The sequence below is a fragment of the Stegostoma tigrinum genome, chromosome 22, assembly GCF_030684315.1.
Source record: "Stegostoma tigrinum isolate sSteTig4 chromosome 22, sSteTig4.hap1, whole genome shotgun sequence".
NCBI lineage: Eukaryota > Metazoa > Chordata > Chondrichthyes > Orectolobiformes > Stegostomatidae > Stegostoma > Stegostoma tigrinum.
This window is the reverse complement of record NC_081375.1, coordinates 2,821,745-2,840,218: the sequence shown is the minus strand read 5'-3', so window position 1 is coordinate 2,840,218 and position 18,474 is coordinate 2,821,745. Positions and strand designations below refer to the sequence as shown.

Below are 18,474 nucleotides of genomic sequence, written 5' to 3'. Positions count from 1 at the left end.
GCGGGAGAGAGAGACAGCATGTGGGCGAGACAGAGAGAGAGAGGGAGAGAGAGAGAGTGACAGCGAGAGAGAGAGAGACAGCGTGCAGGTGAGACAGAGAGAGAGAGAGAGACAGCGTGCAGTCGAGACAGAGAGAGACAGCGTGCAGGTGTGAGAGAGAGAGAGACAGCGTGCAGGTGAGACAGAGAGTGTCAGTGTGCGGGTGAGAGAGAGAGAGAGGTACAGCGTGCGGGCGAGACAGACAGCGAGACAGCGAGCGGGTGAGACATAGAGAGAGAGAGAGAGACAGCGTGCGGGCGGGACACACAGAGAGAGAGAGAGAGACAGCATGTAGGTGAGACAGAGAGAGACAGCATGCAGTTGAGACAGAGAGAGAGAGAGAGAGATAGAGAGACAGCATGCAGGTGAGAGAGAGAGAGAGAGAGAGAGACAGCGTGCAGGTGAGAAAGAGAGAGACAGTGTGCAGGTGAGAGAGAGAGAGAGAGAGAGACAGCGTGCAGGTGAGACAGAGAGTGTCAGTGTGCGGGCGAGAGAGAGAGAGGTACAGCGTGCGTACGAGACAGAGAGAGAGAGAGACAGTGTGCCGGTGGAACAGAGAGAGAGAGAGACAGCGTGCGGGCGGGACAGAGAGACAGAGGCAGCGTGCGGGCCGGACAGAGAAAGAGAGAGACAGCGTGCGGGTGGGACAGAGAGAGAGAGAAAGCGTGCGGGTGGGACAGAGAGAGAGAGACAGCGTGCAGGCCAGACAGAGAGGGAGAGACAGCGTGCAGGCGAGACAGAGAGGGAGAGAGAGAGAGACAGCATGCAGGTGAGACAGAGAGAGAGAGAGAGAGAGAGAGAGAGAGAGAGAGAGAGAGAGAGAGAGAGAGAGAGAGACAGCGTGCAGGTGAGACAGAGAGACAGAGGCAGCGTGCGGGCGGGACAGAGAGAGAGAGAGAGACAGTGCGCAGACGAGACAGAGAGAGAGAGAGACAGCGTGCGGGCGGGACAGAGTGAGAGAGAGACAGAGAGAGAGAGAGAGAGAGAGAGAGACAGCATGCGGGCGAGACAGAGAGAGAGAGAGAGACAGCGTGCGGCCAGACAGAGAGGGAGAGACAGCGTGCGGGCAAGACAGAGAGAGAGAGACAACGTGCGGGCAAGACAGAGAGAGAGAGACAACGTGCGGGCGGGACAAAGAGAGAGAGAGAGAGAGAGAGAGTTACAGAGTGCGGGCGAGACAGCGTACAGGCGAGACAGAGAGAGAGAGAGAGAGAGCGCAGACGAGACAGGGAGAGAGAGAGACAGCGCGCAGACGAGACAGTGAGAGAGAGAGAGACAGCGCGCAGACGAGACAGAGAGAGAGAAAGACAGTGTGCAGGCGAGACAGAGAGAGAGAGAGAGAGAGACAGACAGAGACAGAGACAACGTGCAGGCAGGACAGAGAGAGAGAGAGAGAGAGACAGCGTGCAGGTGAGACACAGAGAGAGAGAGAGAGAGAGACAGCGTGCGGGCGGGACAGGGAGAGAGAGACAGCGTGCGGGTAGGACAGAGAGACAGAGGCAGCGTGCGGGTGGGACAGAGAGAGAGAGAGACAGCGTGCGGGCGGGACAGAGAGAGAAAGAGACAGCGTGCGGGTGGGACAGAGAGAGAGAGACAGCGTGCAGGCGGGACAAAGAGAGAGAGAGAGAGAGACAGCGTACGGGCGAGACAGAGAGGGAGAGACAGCGTGCGGGCGAGACAGAGAGGGAGAGAGAGAGAGACAGCGTGCGGGCGGGACAGAGAGAGAGAGAGAGGCAGCGTGCAGGCGGGACAAAGAGAGAGAGAGAGAGAGAGAGACAGCGTGCAGGCAGGACAGAGACAGAGAGAGAGAGAGAGAGAGACAGTGTGCGGGCGAGACAGAGAGGGAGAGACAGCGTGCAGGTGAGACAGAGAGAGAAAGAGACAGCGTGCAGGTGAGACAGAGAGAGAGAGAGAGAGAGAGACAGCATGCGGGCGAGACAGAGAGAGAGAAAGACAGCGTGCAGGCGAGACAGAGAGAGAGAGGGAGACAGCGTGCGGACGAGACAGTGAGAGAGAAAGACAGCGTGCAGGCGAGACAGAGAGAGAGAGAGAGAGAGAGAGAGAGAGAGAGAGAGAGAGACAGAGACAGCGTGCAGGCAGGACAGAGACAGAGAGAGAGAGAGACAGCGTGCAGGCGAGACACAGAGAGAGAGAGAGAGAGAGACAGCGTGCAGGCGAGACACAGAGAGAGAGAGAGAGAGCGTGCAGGCGAGACACAGAGAGAGAGAGAGAGAGAGAGAGAGAGAGACAGCGTGCAGGCAGGACAGAGACAGAGAGAGAGAGAGAGAGAGACAGCGTGCGGGCGAGACAGAGAGAGAGTGATTGAGCGTGCAGGCGACACAGAGAGAGAGAGAGACAGACAGTGTGCGTGCGAGATAGAGAGACAGCGTGCGAGCGACACAGAGAGAGAGACAGACAGCATGCGAGTGAGACAGAGAGAGAGACAGACAGCGTGCGGGTGAGACAGAGAGAGACAGCGTTCGGGCAAGACAGAGAGAGAGAGCGTATGGGCAAGACAGACAGATAGCAAGCGTGTGAGACAGACAGTCAGCAAGCGTGTGGGCAAGACAGACAGACAGCAAGCGTGTGAGACAGACAGACAGCAAGCGTGTGAGACAGACAGACAGCAAGCGTGTGGGCAAGACAGACAGACAGCAAGCGTGCGAGACAGATAGCGAGTGTGCGGGCGGGGCAGAGAGAGAGAGAGAGAGACAGCGAGCGTGCAGGCGAGATGGACAGAGACAGCGTGTGGGCGAGACAAAGAGAGAGACAGTGTGCGGGCGAGAATGAGTGTGTGTGAGTGAATGAGTGAATGTCTGTGTGGATGAGTGAATGCCTGTGTGGGTGAGTGAATGCCTATGTGGGTGAGTGATTGCCTGTGTGGGTGAGTGATTGCCTGTGTGGGTGAGTGATTGCCTGTGTGGGTGAGTGAATGCCTATGTGGGTGAGTGATTGCCTGTGTGGGTGAGTGAATGTCTGTGTGGGTGAGTGAATGCCTGTGTGGGTGAGTGAATGCCTGTGTGGGTGAGTGATTGCCTGTGTGGGTGAGTGAATGTCTGTGTGGGTGAGTGATTGCCTGTGTGGGTGAGTGATTGCCTGTGTGGGTGAGTGATTGCCTGTGTGGGTGAGTGAATGCCTATGTGGGTGAGTGATTGCCTGTGTGGGTGAGTGAATGTCTGTGTGGGTGAGTGAATGTCTGTGTGGGTGAGTGATTGCCTGTGTGGGTGAGTGAATGCCTGTGTGGGTGAGTGATTGCCTGTGTGGGTGAGTGATTGTCTGTGTGGGTGAGTGAATGCCTGTGTGGGTGAGTGATTGCCTGTGTGGGTGAGTGAATGTCTGTGTGGGTGAGTGATTGCCTGTGTGGGTGAGTGAATGCCTGTGTGGGTGAGTGATTGCCTGTGTGGGTGAGTGATTGTCTGTGTGGGTGAGTGAATGCCTGTGTGGGTGAGTGATTGCCTGTGTGGGTGAGTGATTGCCTGTGTGGGTGAGTGAATGTCTGTGTGGGTGAGTGATTGCCTGTGTGGGTGAGTGAATGCCTGTGTGGGTGGGTGAGTGAATGTGCGTGTTTGAGAGAATGTGGAAGAAAGCGTGTATGCATGTGCCCGTGTGTGCCTGAGACTGTGTGAGTGACTGTACGTCTGTCTGTGTGTGTGTGTGTGTGTGTCTGTGTGTGAGCACGAGTGCGTGCTAGTGTGTCGGTCTTGTGTATGTGTGTTTGTGGGGGGAGGAGGTGGGTGTGGGTGTGTGTGTGTGCTTGGATGGGGGGAGGTGTGTGTGGGTGGGCGACGTGGGTGTGTGTGTGTGTGTGGGGCGGGGCTGTGTGTGTGGAAGGGGTGTGTGTGTGTGGTGGGAACGTGTATGTGTGTGTGTACGTGTGTGTGTGGGGGGGGGTGTAGTGGGCGCGTGTGTGTGTGTGGGGGGATGTAGTGGAAGCGTGTCTCTGTGTGTGTGTGTGTGTGTGGTGGGAGCACGCATGTGGGGGTGTGTGTGCGTGGGTGTGTGTGTGTGTGTGTGTGTGTGTGTGTGTGAGTGTGTGTGTGTGTGAGTGTGTGTGTGTGTGAGTGTGGGTGTGTGTGTGAGCGTGAGGTGTGTGTGTGAGCGTGGGGTGTGTGTGTGTGTGTGTGTGGGGGGGGGGCGGTGGATGTGCATGTGTGTGTGTGTATGGGGGGGGGGCGCGTGTATGTGTGGGGTGTTGTGGGGTGGGTGTGTGTGTGTGTGGGGGGGGGTTGGGGAGGCGGGTGTGGGTTTGTGTGTGTGTGGGGTGTGTATGTGAGTGGGTGTGGGGGTGTATGTCGGGGGGGTGGGCATGTGTTGCGGGGGTGTTGGGGGGGAGGGGAGGAGGTGGGTGCATGTGCAAGGTCATTGTCCTATGTACAGAGGCTACAAACTTCTTCCAAATTGTGGTTCAAACAGCCGAGGCTCAGGCCCAGGCCCAGCGATAGGGTTAGGGTCAGGGTCAGGGTCAGGTCATGGCTATAACCATCCTCCAGGTTTAAAAATGAGGCCAATAAAGAAAGAGATCAGGTGATCTGATCATGGATGTTCACAGGATGCAGATTCTCAGAGGGCCAACTAAACAATCTCTGGTATAGACACTGTCATCCTGTAGCCAAAAGCAGCAGCCAAGCTGAACACAGCAAGGTCTCTAAATAACAAATGAGATAAGTAACCAGTTAATGGTGGTGGTGTTGGCTCAGGGATGGATGTTGCCAGGTTACAAAAACAACGCTGGGCTCTATTTCAAAATATCCCCAGAAATTTTTCCATCAATCTGCAGAGGCAGAAAGGGTCAGTTTAACATGTTGTCTGAGAAACAGTCATTGTTTACTATACTGGAGTGATAGCCACACACTGTACACTCTGGTCACTAAACACTGCTGTCTTGAAAACAGGGCTTTGATCACAAATAAGGTGATAGCATTCAGGGGTTGACAGTTAAAATTCCTGTGGGGAAAAAAACATTAAAGCAGGAGACACATGATAAATATCAACATGTTAGAAAGACAGGTAAACCAGGCTCACAAATGTGAACATGTTTGGGCCTCAGCTATTCACAATCTGTAAGAACGATTAGATGTGGGGATTAAAGTTATCACTTACTGTACATAACCCAAGGTAGCCAATAACACAAAACCAGGTGGGAGTGGGAGTTGTCTGCAGGCTCAAACACTTTGAAGGGAAGTGATTGGGCAAAAAACTGAGAGATGGAATACAAAGTGCAGAAATTAAAGGTTATTGACCTTGTTGGGAAAATAATTAGAGAATCTTATATGGTGAGAGACTGGGAAGGGTTAAACTTCAAAGGGACCCTGGTATCCCTGTATATGACTCGCTGAAAGTCAATATGAAAGTACAAAAAGCAATTAGGGATGAAATGGTGTGCAGTTTTTATTCCAAAAGGATTTGGGTACTGCAGTAAAGATATCTTTTGAAATGATAATGGAGGTTTGTGAGACCATACCCACAAATATTGGGTAAAACAGCTGGTGAAGGTAATGCGGTAATGCCAATGACCCAGAACTCCAGGGCAATGTTCTGGGAACAGGGGTACAAATCCTACCAAGGCCAACAGTGAAATGTGAATTCAATCAAAAAAAAATTCCCAAATAAAAACCTAGTCTAACAGCAGCCCTGTCCTTTAGGGAAGGGAAAAATGGGAACTGCAGATGCTGGAGAATCTAAGATAACAAAGTGTGGAGCTGGATGAACACAGCAGGCCAAGCAGCATCTCAGGAGCACAAAAGCTGACGTTTCGGGCCTAGACCCTTCATCAGAAAAGGGAAGGGAGTCTGTTTTACATGTCTGGCCTATGTGCGACTCCAGACCCATACCAATGGGGGCGACTCTTATCTGTCCTTTGGGCAATCATGAATGAATGTTTAACAAATGCTGGCTTGGCCAGTCACACTCACATCCCCTGAACAAATTGGGGAAAAATGAACTTCAGCCTTGGCAGATAGGGTTAAAGATAATCCAAAGAGATTATACAAGTACATTGAGAGCAAAAGAGCAACAAGGGAGACAACAGGGTCCTTAAAGATCAATGAGATCATCTATCGCGTGGAGCCACAGATGAGAGATATACTAAACAAAAATTTCACTTCAGTATTAACTGTGGAGAAAGACATGGAAGTTAGGGAACTCGGGGAAATAAACATTGGTGTCTTGAGGACAGTCCACATTACACAAGAGGAAGTCCGGCAGGTCTTAAAAAAGATAAAGGTCAATAAATCTCAGAGACCTGGGTAGGTGTATCCCAGGACATTGTGGGAAATTAGGGAAAAAATGCCAGGGATGGCATAGATATTCGTATCATCTACAGCCATGTGTGAGGCGCTGGAGGACTGCAGGGTGGCTACTGTCATGCCTTTATTTAAAAAAGGCTGTAAGGAGAAGGCTGGTAGCTATGGAGCTGCGATTATTACACCACTGGTAGGTAGGTACTGGAGGTGAAGCTGAGAGATAAGGTTTACATGCATTTGGAGAGGCCAGTCAGCATGGCTCTGTGTTTGGGTTGGTTTTTTGAGGATGTAACCAAAAAGATTGATGAGGACAGAGGGGGAGACATTGTCTACATGGACTTTAGTAAATCCTTTATCAAGGTTCCATACACTAGACTAATTAGTAAAGTTGGGCCAGATGGGATTCAGGCTGAGCTTGCCAATTGGATACAGAATTAACTTGATGGTAGAAACAGCGATGGAGGGTTAATCGCTGGACTGGAGGCCTGTGACTAGCGGTCTTCCACTGGGATCAGTGCTGGGTTCACTTTTGTTTGTCATTTATATAAATGATTTGGATTAGAATATAGGAGATATAGTTAGTAAGTTTGTGGATGACATCAAGATTGGTGGCATAGTGAACAGCGAAGATGGTTATCTAACATTACAAAGGATCTTGATCAATTGGGTCAACAGGCCACCGAGCTGCAGATGGAGTTTAATTTAGATAAATGTGAGGTTATTGCATTTTGGTAAAACAAACAGGGGCAGGACTTAGACAGTTAACGGTAGGGTCCTGGGTGGTGTTGTAGAACAGAGAGACCTAGAGGTTCAGGTGGAAAGCTCTTTAGGAATTGCATCACAGATAGGCAGGAGGGTTAAGAAGGCCTTTGGCACATTTGCCTTCATTGTTCAGACCACTGAGTATAGGAGTTGGGACATCATGTTGACGTTGAGTTGTACAGGACTTTGGTGAGGCCACTTTTGGAGAACTGTGTACAGTTCTGGTTGCTCTGCTGTACGAAGGAATTATTCTACTAGAAGAGACTCAGATAAGATTTACAGAACATTACCAGGACTGGAGGGTTTGAGTTATAAGGATAGACTAGATAAACTGAGACTTTTTTCACTGGGGTGCAGGAGGTTAAAAGTGTAACTTTATAGAGGCTTATAAAATCATGAGGGAAATGGCTAGGGTGAATAGAAAAGGCCTTTTCCCCCAGGGCAGGGGATTTCAAAACTAGGGGCATACTTTTAAGGTGAGAGGAGAGAGCTCTAAAAGGAACCAGAGCTGTTCACAGTGTGTGGCACGTATCTGGAATGTACCACCCGAGGAATGGTAGATGCAGGTATAATTACAACATTTAAAATATATTCAGACATGTACATGAATAGGAAATGTTTACAGGGATACGGGCCATGTGCAGGCAAGTGGGACTAGTTCAGTTTAGGAAACTTGGTGAGCATGGGTGAGTTGGACTGAAGGGTCTGTTTCTGTGCTGTTTGACTCTGATTTCACAAGAGCCAAAGATGGAGCACAACAAAGGTTCACTTAGAATCATTGGATCCCTACAATGTGGAAGCAGGCCATTTGGCCCATCAAGTCCACACCAACACCCTGAAAAGGCATACCACCCAGACTCACTCTACCCCAATCCCGTAACCCTGCATTTTCCCCTGGCTAATCCACATAGCCTGCATATCCCTGGGCATTATGAACAATTTAGCATGGCCAATCCACCCCAACCTGCACGCCTTTGGGCTATGGGAGGAAACCAGAGCATCCGGAGGAAACCCACACAGGCACAGGGGAGAATGTGCAAACTCCACACAGATAGTTGCCCGAGGGAGGAATTGAACTCGAGTCCTGGTGCTGTGAGGCAGCAGTGCTAGCCACTGAGCTACTGTGGGATGGAGGGACTAGCTATGTGGAAATAGAAAATAGACTGGGCTGATAATCTCCTGGAATTTTGGAAATGAGAGGCGATCTTGTTGAAACACAAAATTTTGACAAGGATGACAGGGTGATTCAGAAAGAATGTTTCCCCTGCATGGGGAGATTGCGAACTAATGGACAAAGTCTCAGATTAAAGAGACAGCTACTTCAGACTGAGACCGGGAGAAGTTTCTTCACTCAGAAGATGGTAAGTCTTTGAAATTTATTGTCCCAGAGAGCTGTGCAAGTTCAGTCATTGAGTATGTTCAAGTCAGAGATCGACAGGTTTATTCAGATTCAAAACATAAAGGGATACAGGAATAACACAGAAAGGTGGCGTCAGAATGGAAAATCAGACACTATGTCCCCGAGTATCAGAGTGGGCTTGAAGAGACTGAGTAAGCAGCTCCAATTTCTTATATAATAGAATAACGAGGATGGATCCGGATAAGACGAGGTTGTGGGGTGGGGTTGGTTGGGATTTCTTGGATGAGGATAGGGGCTTTTCTTCAAGCTTTAGATTTGGTTGCTAAAAACTCTATCATTTAATTAGGATCACATTGAAAATAATTACATGTCAAAAGACACTTATGGTGGAAGTAACTTATTTCAACAAAGAAGTTAAAAAGGTGACAGTAATTCATTTAGAAAAACCACAATTCAAGCAGCTGCCAACCAGTGGGTATGAGAATTAGGGAACCCAGGGAAATACAGAAATGTGAGAGTTTAACACAGGGAGCTGATCGTGGGTTGAGAATGTTGGTTGAGTTTACAAGAAATTGAATTCAGAGTGGAATCACTGCCAAAAGCAAAAATGTTTCGAATTTCTTTGAAATACTTTTAAGATGTTTTTGGCAAGGTCAGCTGATGTTACTTATTAGTACTTGCTCAAACTGGATCATTTCAGAGGGCAGTTAAGAGTCAACATGTTGCTTTGGGTCTGGACAAAGGAACCGTGGGCATTGTTGTTAAGTTTGCAGATGACACAAATATAAGTGGAGGGACAGGTAGGGTTCAGTTAGCGGGGGCGGGGCTGCAGAAGGACTCAGTGAAGCTAGGAGAGTGGACAACGAAGTGTCAGATGGAATACAATGTGGGAAAGCGTGAGGCTTTGCACTTTGGTCAGATAATAGAATATTTTCTAAGTGGAGAAAGTCTTCAGAATTCTGAAGCAGAAAGGGACTTGGGAGTCCTAGCTCAGGATTCTGTTAAGGTTAACATGCAGGTTCAGTTGGTAGTTAGGGAGGCAAACGCAATGTTAGCATTCACTTCAAGAGGACTAGAATACAACAGCAGAGATATACTGCTGAGGCTGTATATGGCTCTGGTAAGACTGCATCCAGAATATTGTGCATAGTTTTTCAGGTCCTGTATCTGGAGTAGGATGTGCTGGGATCAGAGGGGGTCCTGAGGGAGCTAATAAAAATAATCCCAGAGATGAAGGGCTTGTCATTTGAGGAACAGTTGAGGACTCCGGGTCTGTACTTGATGGAGTTTAGAAGGATGAGTGGGGATCTCATTGAGATTTACAGAATACCGAGAGGCCAGGATAGAGTGGACGTGGAGAAGGAGAGACTGGGGCCCGAGGGCACAGCCTCAGGGAGAAGGGACAACTCTTTAGAACTGAGATGAGGATGAATTTCTTCAGCCAGAAGGTGGTAAATCTGTGGAACACATTACTGTAGAGGACTGTGGAGGCCAAGTCATTAACTGTATTTAAGACTGAGATTGATAGATAGGTTCCTGATTAATAAGGGGATCAAGGATTATGGGCAGAAGGCAGGGAATGGATTGAGAAATATCAGCCATGGTCGAATGGTGGAGCAAGCTCTGGCTGAATGGCCTAAGGCTGTTCCTATATTTTATGGCCTTATGGGAAGGTAAGGGTGACAGATTTCTGTCTCAAGAGAACATTTAGTTTTTTTTTACAGTAATTGATCATCTTGGTAATGATGACCATGAAATGAGCTTTCAATGCCAGTTTCATTAATTGAATTTAAATCTCATCAACTCCTATGTCACCAGGACATTTGATATGGGTCTCTGAACAGTTTGTTTCAGTTACAACACCATGACCCCAAAACTAGCCCATAGGATGGACCAGAGAAACCGTGAATATGAAGACCTCCATCCATGAGAGAGGATAAAATCTTGGCCAGCTCCATTAGTGTGGTAGGGTAGAATCTGGGAATAAATGAAGGTCCCTCCAGGAGAAGAGTCAAGAACAAGAGAATGATATAAGATTAACATCACAAGAACCAATGGTGACCATTGGCACAGAAGGTCACCACTAACAGCCTATTCTGTGCTTAATTCCTGTAGCTCTGCTAAAGGATACAAAAAATAGGAAGCTATTGAACAGTTAGCTTAATGTCTGTGTAACTGAAGAAAATTTTTAGTCTGTTATAAAGAATCTAAAAGAGCACCTAGAAATACATAATATGATCAAGCAGAGATAATGGGAACTGCAGATGCTGGAGAATTCCAAGATAATAAAATGTGAGGCTGGATGAACACAGCAGGCCAAGCAGCATCTCAGGTGCTCCTGAGATGCTGCTTGGCCTGCTGTGTTCATCCAGCCTCACATTTTATTATATGATCAAGCAGAGTCAGCACGGCTTCATGAAGGGAAAATAGCACTTAGTACATTTACCAGAATTTGCTGAGGTGGTAACAAACAGGATGGATAAATGGGAAGTGGTGGCTATCATATGTGGACTTACATAAGCCTTTGATAAGGTACTACATCTTCAACTACTTGGGACGAAAGTCAATGGTGACGGCAGTTAGCATGGATAGAGGGCTGGCTAACTAATAGGGCTGGAGCACAGGGGGCATTTTCAGGATGGCAACCTAGAACTAATGGAATGTCACATGAATCAGTTCTGGCACTTTAACTATTTACAATAAATAATAATGACCTGGATGAGGAAGGTGAATTTCCAATAGGCAGGCTTGCAGCTGATGTGGTTGGGAAGGCAGGTGCTGAGGATGATTCAGTTTCTAGGGGGAATATACACAGGTTAAGTGAGTGGGTAAAAGTTTGACAGATGGAATAGAAGACCATAAGACATAGGAGTGGAAGTAAGGCCATTCGGCCCATCAAGTCCACGCCGCCATGTAAATCATGGCTGATGGGCATTTCAACTCCACTTCCCTGCACTCTCCCCGTAGCCCTTGATTCCTTGTGAGATCAAGAATTTGTCGATCTCTGCCTGGAAGGCATCTAATGTCCTGGCCTCCACTGCGCTCCGTGGCAATGAATTCCACAAGCCCACCACTCTGGCTGAAGAAATGTCGTGGGACAAATATATTGTGGGAAAATGTAAGATTATGCTTTTGGGCGGGAAAAGTAAGAGTTAATTAGCTAACTGGAGAAAGACAGAGGGATTTCAGTGTTCTCATGTATGAATCACAAAAGAATATCCAAGTTCGGTGGATAATGGGGAAAGCAAAGGGAATGATGGCCTTAATTAAAAGGAAAGGAGTACTAAAATAAGAAGGGCTTATTAAAACTACACTAAGACTAGTCAGCTGCAATACTGTTAACTGTTTTGGGCCCCTTGTCTAAGGAACGTCATGCATACAGTCCACAGAAGGTTGACTAGGCTGATCGAGGGTATGGAGGGACTGTCTTATGAGGACAGGGTGAGTCGATTGGGCCTGTACTCTTTGGAATTTAGAACGAGGGATGACCTTATTGAAACAAACAAGATTCTCAGGGACCTTGACAAGGTAGATGCGGAAAAGTTATTTCTCGGTTGTAGGAAAGCCCAGGACCACAGGACATAATCTGAGTAAGGGATTGCCCTGTTTAAGACAGATGAAGAGGAATTTCCTCCGAGGGTAGTGAATCTGTGGAACTGTTTACCACAGAGAACTATCCAGACTGCATCATTAAGTGCATTCAAGTCTGAGACAGATTTCTTTTTAATCAGAAATGGGGAATCAAGGGAAATGGGGAGAAGTCAGGAAAGTGGAATTGAAGATTATCAGATCAGCCACAATCTCATTTAACGGCAGAGCAGGTTGGATGGACTGAATGGCCTACTTCTTCTGGGCATAGGCAGAGATGTTGTCTGGGACTTGATCCATGGAGAAATGATTTTGTGAATATGACCATCCAGATGTTGCCCAACTAATCTGAGACACATCTTCCAATTTTGAGACAAGCCCATGTTATCGAGGGAACATGGGGTCATTTTAGAGTCAAACCAAATGAACAATTTGGTTCAATAGAAAGTGGTTAGGGATAGATTTGGAGTCAGTGCCTGGCAAACAGTGTTTGTAGGGTGTTCCAAAGACAATTGCTTTGCTCTTTCTGATATTTAATTCTCCTGAGTTGAGTGGAGGAAGAAAGTGCATACAAACCTGGAACTCCCTAATTAAGGGACAAAGCTGAATTATTGAAATATGGGAGGAGTGGGGGCGTAGAAGGGACAGAAGAAAGGAATAGGCGATGCAAAGAGGGGTGCAAGTAATATAAAGGGCAACACCGATGTACTTTACAAGCATACACATCACAAGTGGTGTCAATGGAAGAGTGAGGCCGATCAGAGAGCATGAGATCTTCTAGTGGAGGCAGAGGGCATTGTAATAGCAGTGTATTGAACTTCACAAAGAATGCTGTCAATATGGTGATAAAGGAGGCCAAAAATGGGTGACTGGAGTGTGATCACCTCTTTATAGGCAAAATAAGCAGTGAATGTCTGTGATGTAAGGTCACATTGTAGCTAGGACTAGTGAATATTTTGCTGTTTAAGGATAAATTTTGGGGATTAACTGTGTAGAACAGCATGCTCTTCCTTCAATAATATCACAAGATATTTTGTATCCATCTGAGCTCATTCTCTGTTCAATGTTTTGTCCAAAATGCATCACCTCAACAATGCAGAACTATCTCTGCCTGGATCAAGTCCTAGGATTCGTGACAAATTGTGAAATGTTTGTTTCCATCTGGCCTTGGAGAACAAAACACGATATGTTTGTTTAGTTTATAAGCCCATTGCGCCGTTGCTGTTTCCTGTATGACCTTCTCTTGTTGATGCTGAACTAACAAAGCCCATTGTTATAAACCATTGGAGCACATCATTCTAGCATTCTCCTTGCTCCATAGTTGTGTTTTGTTGGTGTCTTTACTCATCTATATTGCAGGCTTTATTACCCTTTCATGATGCTAGTTCATTCTAATATGTAAACGTAAAGTCACAAGAGTCTTACAAGACCATAGGGCTGCTCTCTCTCTCGTTACAGAGAGACAACTGCTGGTGGTTTAACCCTTCTAGGAATTCCTAGAAGCATGGCATTCCAACCGGAACTCCATCAACAAACACATTGATTTGGAGCCAATCTACCATCCCCTGAGAAAAAGAACAGGAAATGACATCACCAACCCAAGGAAACCTAACCAGATCAATAGAAAGCGGGACATAACACCAGCGCTTCGTCGGAGGCTCACTGATGATGTTACCTGGAATGGTAACAAAACGTCTGAAAACTAACCTTCCAGCTCAGCGAGCAAACTCACATCCAGAACCTCAACCTGAGCTACAAATCTTCTCAAAACTCGCTAAAATGACCTGTTTGCTAATTGATAGGCAATAGCACTATTATCCCATATATTAAGCACAGGCACCATGTACAGACTCCTGTGATAATTAGATTGTTTGACTGACACCACTTCAGCCAGATAGGAGTTGATATCAACACTGCTGTTTTTAACAATACATCTGATAGCGGGCAGTGAAAGTCTGGTCTGTTTCAATATTTAACACAGCGAAGTCCCACATTCACTGAAAGTGAAACTGGACCTGTCTATACCCATGCCGTGAACTCCTCAACTCCCACAAGTTTTGTCAACAGAAATCAAGTCTTCACTTTGGGTGAACTCTTCCTGAAGGAATGCAAAGTCAGAAGTCACACGACATCAGGTTATAGTCGAACAGGTTTGTATGAGAGGAGGAAAGTTTAAGGGAGATATGCGTGGAAAGTTCTTTACACAGAGGGTGGTGGGTGCCTGGAACACGTTGCCAGCGGAGGTGGTAGACGCAGACATGTTAGCGTCTTTTAAGATATATTTGGACAGGTACATGGATGAGCAGGGAGCAAATGGACACAGACCGTTAGAAAATAGATGACAGGTTAGACAGAGGATCTTGATCGGCGCAGGCTTGGAGGGCCGAAGGGCCTGTTCCTGTGCTGTAGGTTTCTTTGTTTCTTTGGAATGACAAGCTTTTGAAGTGCTGCCCCTTTGTCATTTCACCTGACTCTGAAAGCTCGTGGTGATTTCATATAAACCTGTTGGGACTATAACCCGATGTCGTGTGACTTCTGACTTTGTCTGCCCCAGTCTGACATCGGCACCTCCATGTTAAAGAAATGTAGCTTCCTAAGACTGGAATGTAGCATCCAGCTCCTAGACAGACTCTTCAAATTCCCCTTGCATTTCTCAGCCTAATACAGTACAAGACAAAAGTCATCAGTGGAAAATTATCCTCATGTTTTTCAACTAATGATCTTAGGTGTAAACCATCTATTTCTAAATCCTATTGTCATAGAATGATTCCAGGAATAAGGGATTCTAGATACAAGGAAAGATGAGAGTAAGTGGGATGCCTCTCCTTGGAGCAGAGTAGATTAACAGGTGACCTTATGGAGGTGTTCAACAATTTTGAACAATTTTGACAGGGTAATTAATGTTTCCACTACTGGGTATATCAGTGGATACGGGTCACAGTTTTAGGATTGTCAGCAAGAAAGTTCGAACTGCGATGAGGAGAAACTTCTTTACTCGGAGAGTTGTTAGGATTTGGAATGTGGTGCCGAGGAGAGTGGTGATTCCAAAGGAGGTTTCAAAAGAGAGCTGGACATTTATTGAAAAGGGATGAACTTAGAGGTTTTATGGCGATAAGACTAGAGAATGGGATGAGTTGGGCAGTTCTTTTGGGAGCCAGTACTTGTGTGAAAGACTGAATGGTCTCCTTCTGTAAAATACCATCATTCTATCATTTAAAAAAAAAGACAATGTCATCACTGTCCTCTCCACCAGCCCTTTGAGGAAATAAACTTGTGCAGCTTCAACTGAATTCTTTTCCTGGGGCATCAATATTACCTGTTGAGCTAGCTCCATACGAACACTTGTTCTATGTTGGATTAATGTCTGAGTTATGGATATGGATGATATATAAGGTAGGGGTGGAGGTCAGATAGACCTTAGGTTTAGGATAAAAGTTCAGCATAATATCATGGGCTGAAGGGCCTGTACTGTTCTCTGTTTTATGAGTTGTGCACATTTGCTAAGTTCACTATTCAGCCAAGCAAAGACAGTGCTGAATTCTAAAGGGTCTGTCGCTGGTCGTCAAACTGGAATCTTTCTTTAAAGTGAACTTTACTGTTTCTGCAGTACAATACATAGAGTTATTCTTATGTGAGTCAAAGTTTCCCCCAAAATGAAAATAAATCAGTAGCCTCTCTGTGTTGCAGTCTTTCATGGGCACTTGTGCCTAGTTGAACAGTTTCTGCATACAGCAATGCCTACCATGCCAAATTTCTAAATCCAGTCAGGGGGCGAACAGTATTGTTTTTTTGTACCTTCCCCAACTACGTTTCTGGTCAAGACTGCAATTGCTTACTGACTGTGTTAGAGTTTTTCCACAGTTCCCTACTTTTAACTCCCTGTTTCCCAATCCGTTATCTACAACCCACATTCAGCTCCAAGAAGCCAGGGGAGAAGGAGCTACCATTCCGCGCACTGCTAGGGGGTCTGTCATTTAATACCCCAAAAAGATTCTTGATCTTCCAGAGTCCGGCATTACCTTGTCAACCCCTTCTTTGTTGGTCTCGGTGTTCTTGCGAAGCTGCAGCAGGTTCCACATGTCGTGCACCGACTTGCCGTGTTTCTTGCTGCTCTCCAACAGCTCCATGCCAGTGGGCAACCTTCTCAGTTCCTGCACTTGTTGCTCCACGTCCCGCAGCTTCTCCTCCAGCTGCAGGTATGGTCCCCGGCTCCTGGCCCCACGGGGCTCTGGCCTCAGTGGCTGCTCCTGTAGGGGAGAGGGGCTGCTGGCCAGCGGGGCTCTGCCTGTACTGTCCAGCAGTTTGAAGAGCTCGGGCTCCTCAGTCTGGACATGCTGGATGCCCAGGGTCTTGAGGATGGCATGCAGCAGGGAGTGTAGCGCTAGGAAGTTGACCATCCCGGGCTCGGGGTGGCTGATGGACAAATTGGCCAAATCGAACAGGCTGATGGTGACCGACATGTCGCCGCCGGGAGGGCCGCTCTCCGGACACTACTGCCCGCTGCGGCTCCGAATGAGCGGCCAGTGGCCGGAGCCCGGACCAGGGCCGGAGCCGGAGCCACCGCCCCACCCCCGGGGACACGCCCCTTCCATAGCAACCGTCACCAGGGAACATTGTTACTAAAAGGGAGCGGCCAATCCACGGGCATCAAGCATCCCATTGGACAGGCAAACTGTCAGTTACACTGCCCTGACCAATAACAACAAACCACTGGCTGTTACGCGGCAACACAGGACGCGGAAGGAGACTGTGAGGCAGACACGGAGGCAGAGAGAGAAAGACAGGAATCAGTAAAGGAGCAACAGTGCATAGGGTATAGAGGGGAGTGAGGGCTAGTGGGAGTGGATGATGGATGAGGAGGTGGAGAGACCAGAAGGATGATGAATAACAACTCCTGTGTTGCAGATTCAGTCAGTAAGGTACTGAAGCAAAATCAGTTCTGGAATTTCCAACTAACAATTCAGTTGGAGATAACGGGAACTGCAGATGCTGGAGAGTCCAAGATAACAAAGTGTGGAGCTGGATGAACACAGCAGGGCAAGCAGCATCTCAGGAGCACAAAAGCTGACGTTTCGGGCCTAGACCCTTCATCAGTTGGAATCAGGCAGAGCGAACGTTTAAGTGCTGCGGACATACACCAGTAAGCTCTGTGGGAGAAAGCACTGAGATAACAAGGTGTAGAGCTGGATGAACACAGCAGCCCAAGCAGCATCAGAGGAGCAGGAAAGCTGACGTTTCGAGCCTAGACATCTCTCTCAGAAAGAAGAGTCTGGGCCCGAAGCGTCAGCCTTCCTTCTCCTCTGATGCTGCTTGGGTTGCTGTGTTCATCCAGCTCTACACCTTGTTATCTCGGATTCTCCAGCATCTGCAGTTCCTGCCATCTCTGGGAGAAAGCAGTGATTGGCAACAAAAACTTGCAGTGTTATTCCTGTAACCAGTCAATTGTTGCAACAACCCCTCTGGTTCACGAAGGTCCCCCAGGCAATTAAGAATTTTTATTCATTCGTAAGACATAGGCGTCCTGGCTGGGGCAGAATTTATTGCCCATCCCGAGTTGCGTCTCGAGAGTGTGGTAATGAACTGTCTTCTTGAATCAAGCAGTCCGTGTGCAATCAGTTGACCTACAATCGCATGACAGAGGGAATTCCAGGATTTTCACCCAGCAATTCTGAAGGAACGGAATATATTTCCAAGTCAGGATGATGAGTGGTTTGGAAAGGAACTTGCAGAGTGTGACGTTCCCACGTATCTTCCGCCCTTGTCCTCTTAGGTGGAAATGATCGCAAGTTTGAAAAGGTGTTAAGAACCTTTGACAAATTTCTGCTGTGCATCTTGTAGATAGTAGAGCATACTGCTGCTAAGTGTCAGGAGGGTGTGGATGGATTGTCAATCAAGGAGGCTGCTTTGTACTGGATAGAGTCAAGTTTTCTTTTGTTGCGTATTGTTGCAGCTGCACTCAAATGGGGAGTACTGACTTGTAGATGTGGACAGGATTTGGGGAGATAGGAGGCAAATTACTTGCTGCAGTATACTGATCTTGTAACCAGTTAGTGTCTGGTAAATAGTATCCCCCAGGACGATGATGGTGCAAGTTTCACTGATGCAACACAATTGAATGTGAAGGCATGGTGCTGAGATAGTCATTGCCTGGTATTTGTGTGTCAAATAGACAATAATTGTTGGTCTGGAAAGCAACATCCACAACCAATCCAATTTAACTAACTAAGTTAAATTCCACATTTCAACTCCAGGACACTAGTCTGTGGGAGGTATAACAACTTTGACAGATTTGTAATCTCAGACTTCTCATAATGAAACAATCACTCTCCAAGGTTTCATTTATGCATTCATAGGTTGGAGGAGTCAATAAATAGGTCAGCTATTAGTCCCTGTACTCAGCAGTCCTCAGGAATGTGTTGGTGGGGCTGAGTTGGCTTCTTGAAGCATGGCAGGCATTTAGCGTAGGGACATTTGGTGCTGGAA

General features: G+C 47.4%; 1 protein-coding gene across 4 annotated transcripts in view; it reads right to left on the bottom strand.

The window, feature by feature from the left end:
• Window positions 1-16,564, bottom strand: part of LOC125463854 (glutamine-rich protein 2-like) — a 136,680-nt gene extending 120,116 nt beyond the window's left edge. For all 4 annotated transcript variants that reach the window (XR_009447059.1, XM_059653566.1, XM_059653565.1 and 1 more), the window contains exon 1: window positions 16,011-16,564. Coding sequence is in view for 3 of the 4 variants with exons in the window: in XM_059653566.1 (XP_059509549.1) it covers window positions 16,011-16,451 (441 nt within the window). In the remaining variant the exon portion in view is untranslated. The remainder of the gene's footprint in view (window positions 1-16,010) is intronic.
• Window positions 16,565-18,474: the final 1,910 nt, after the last annotated feature.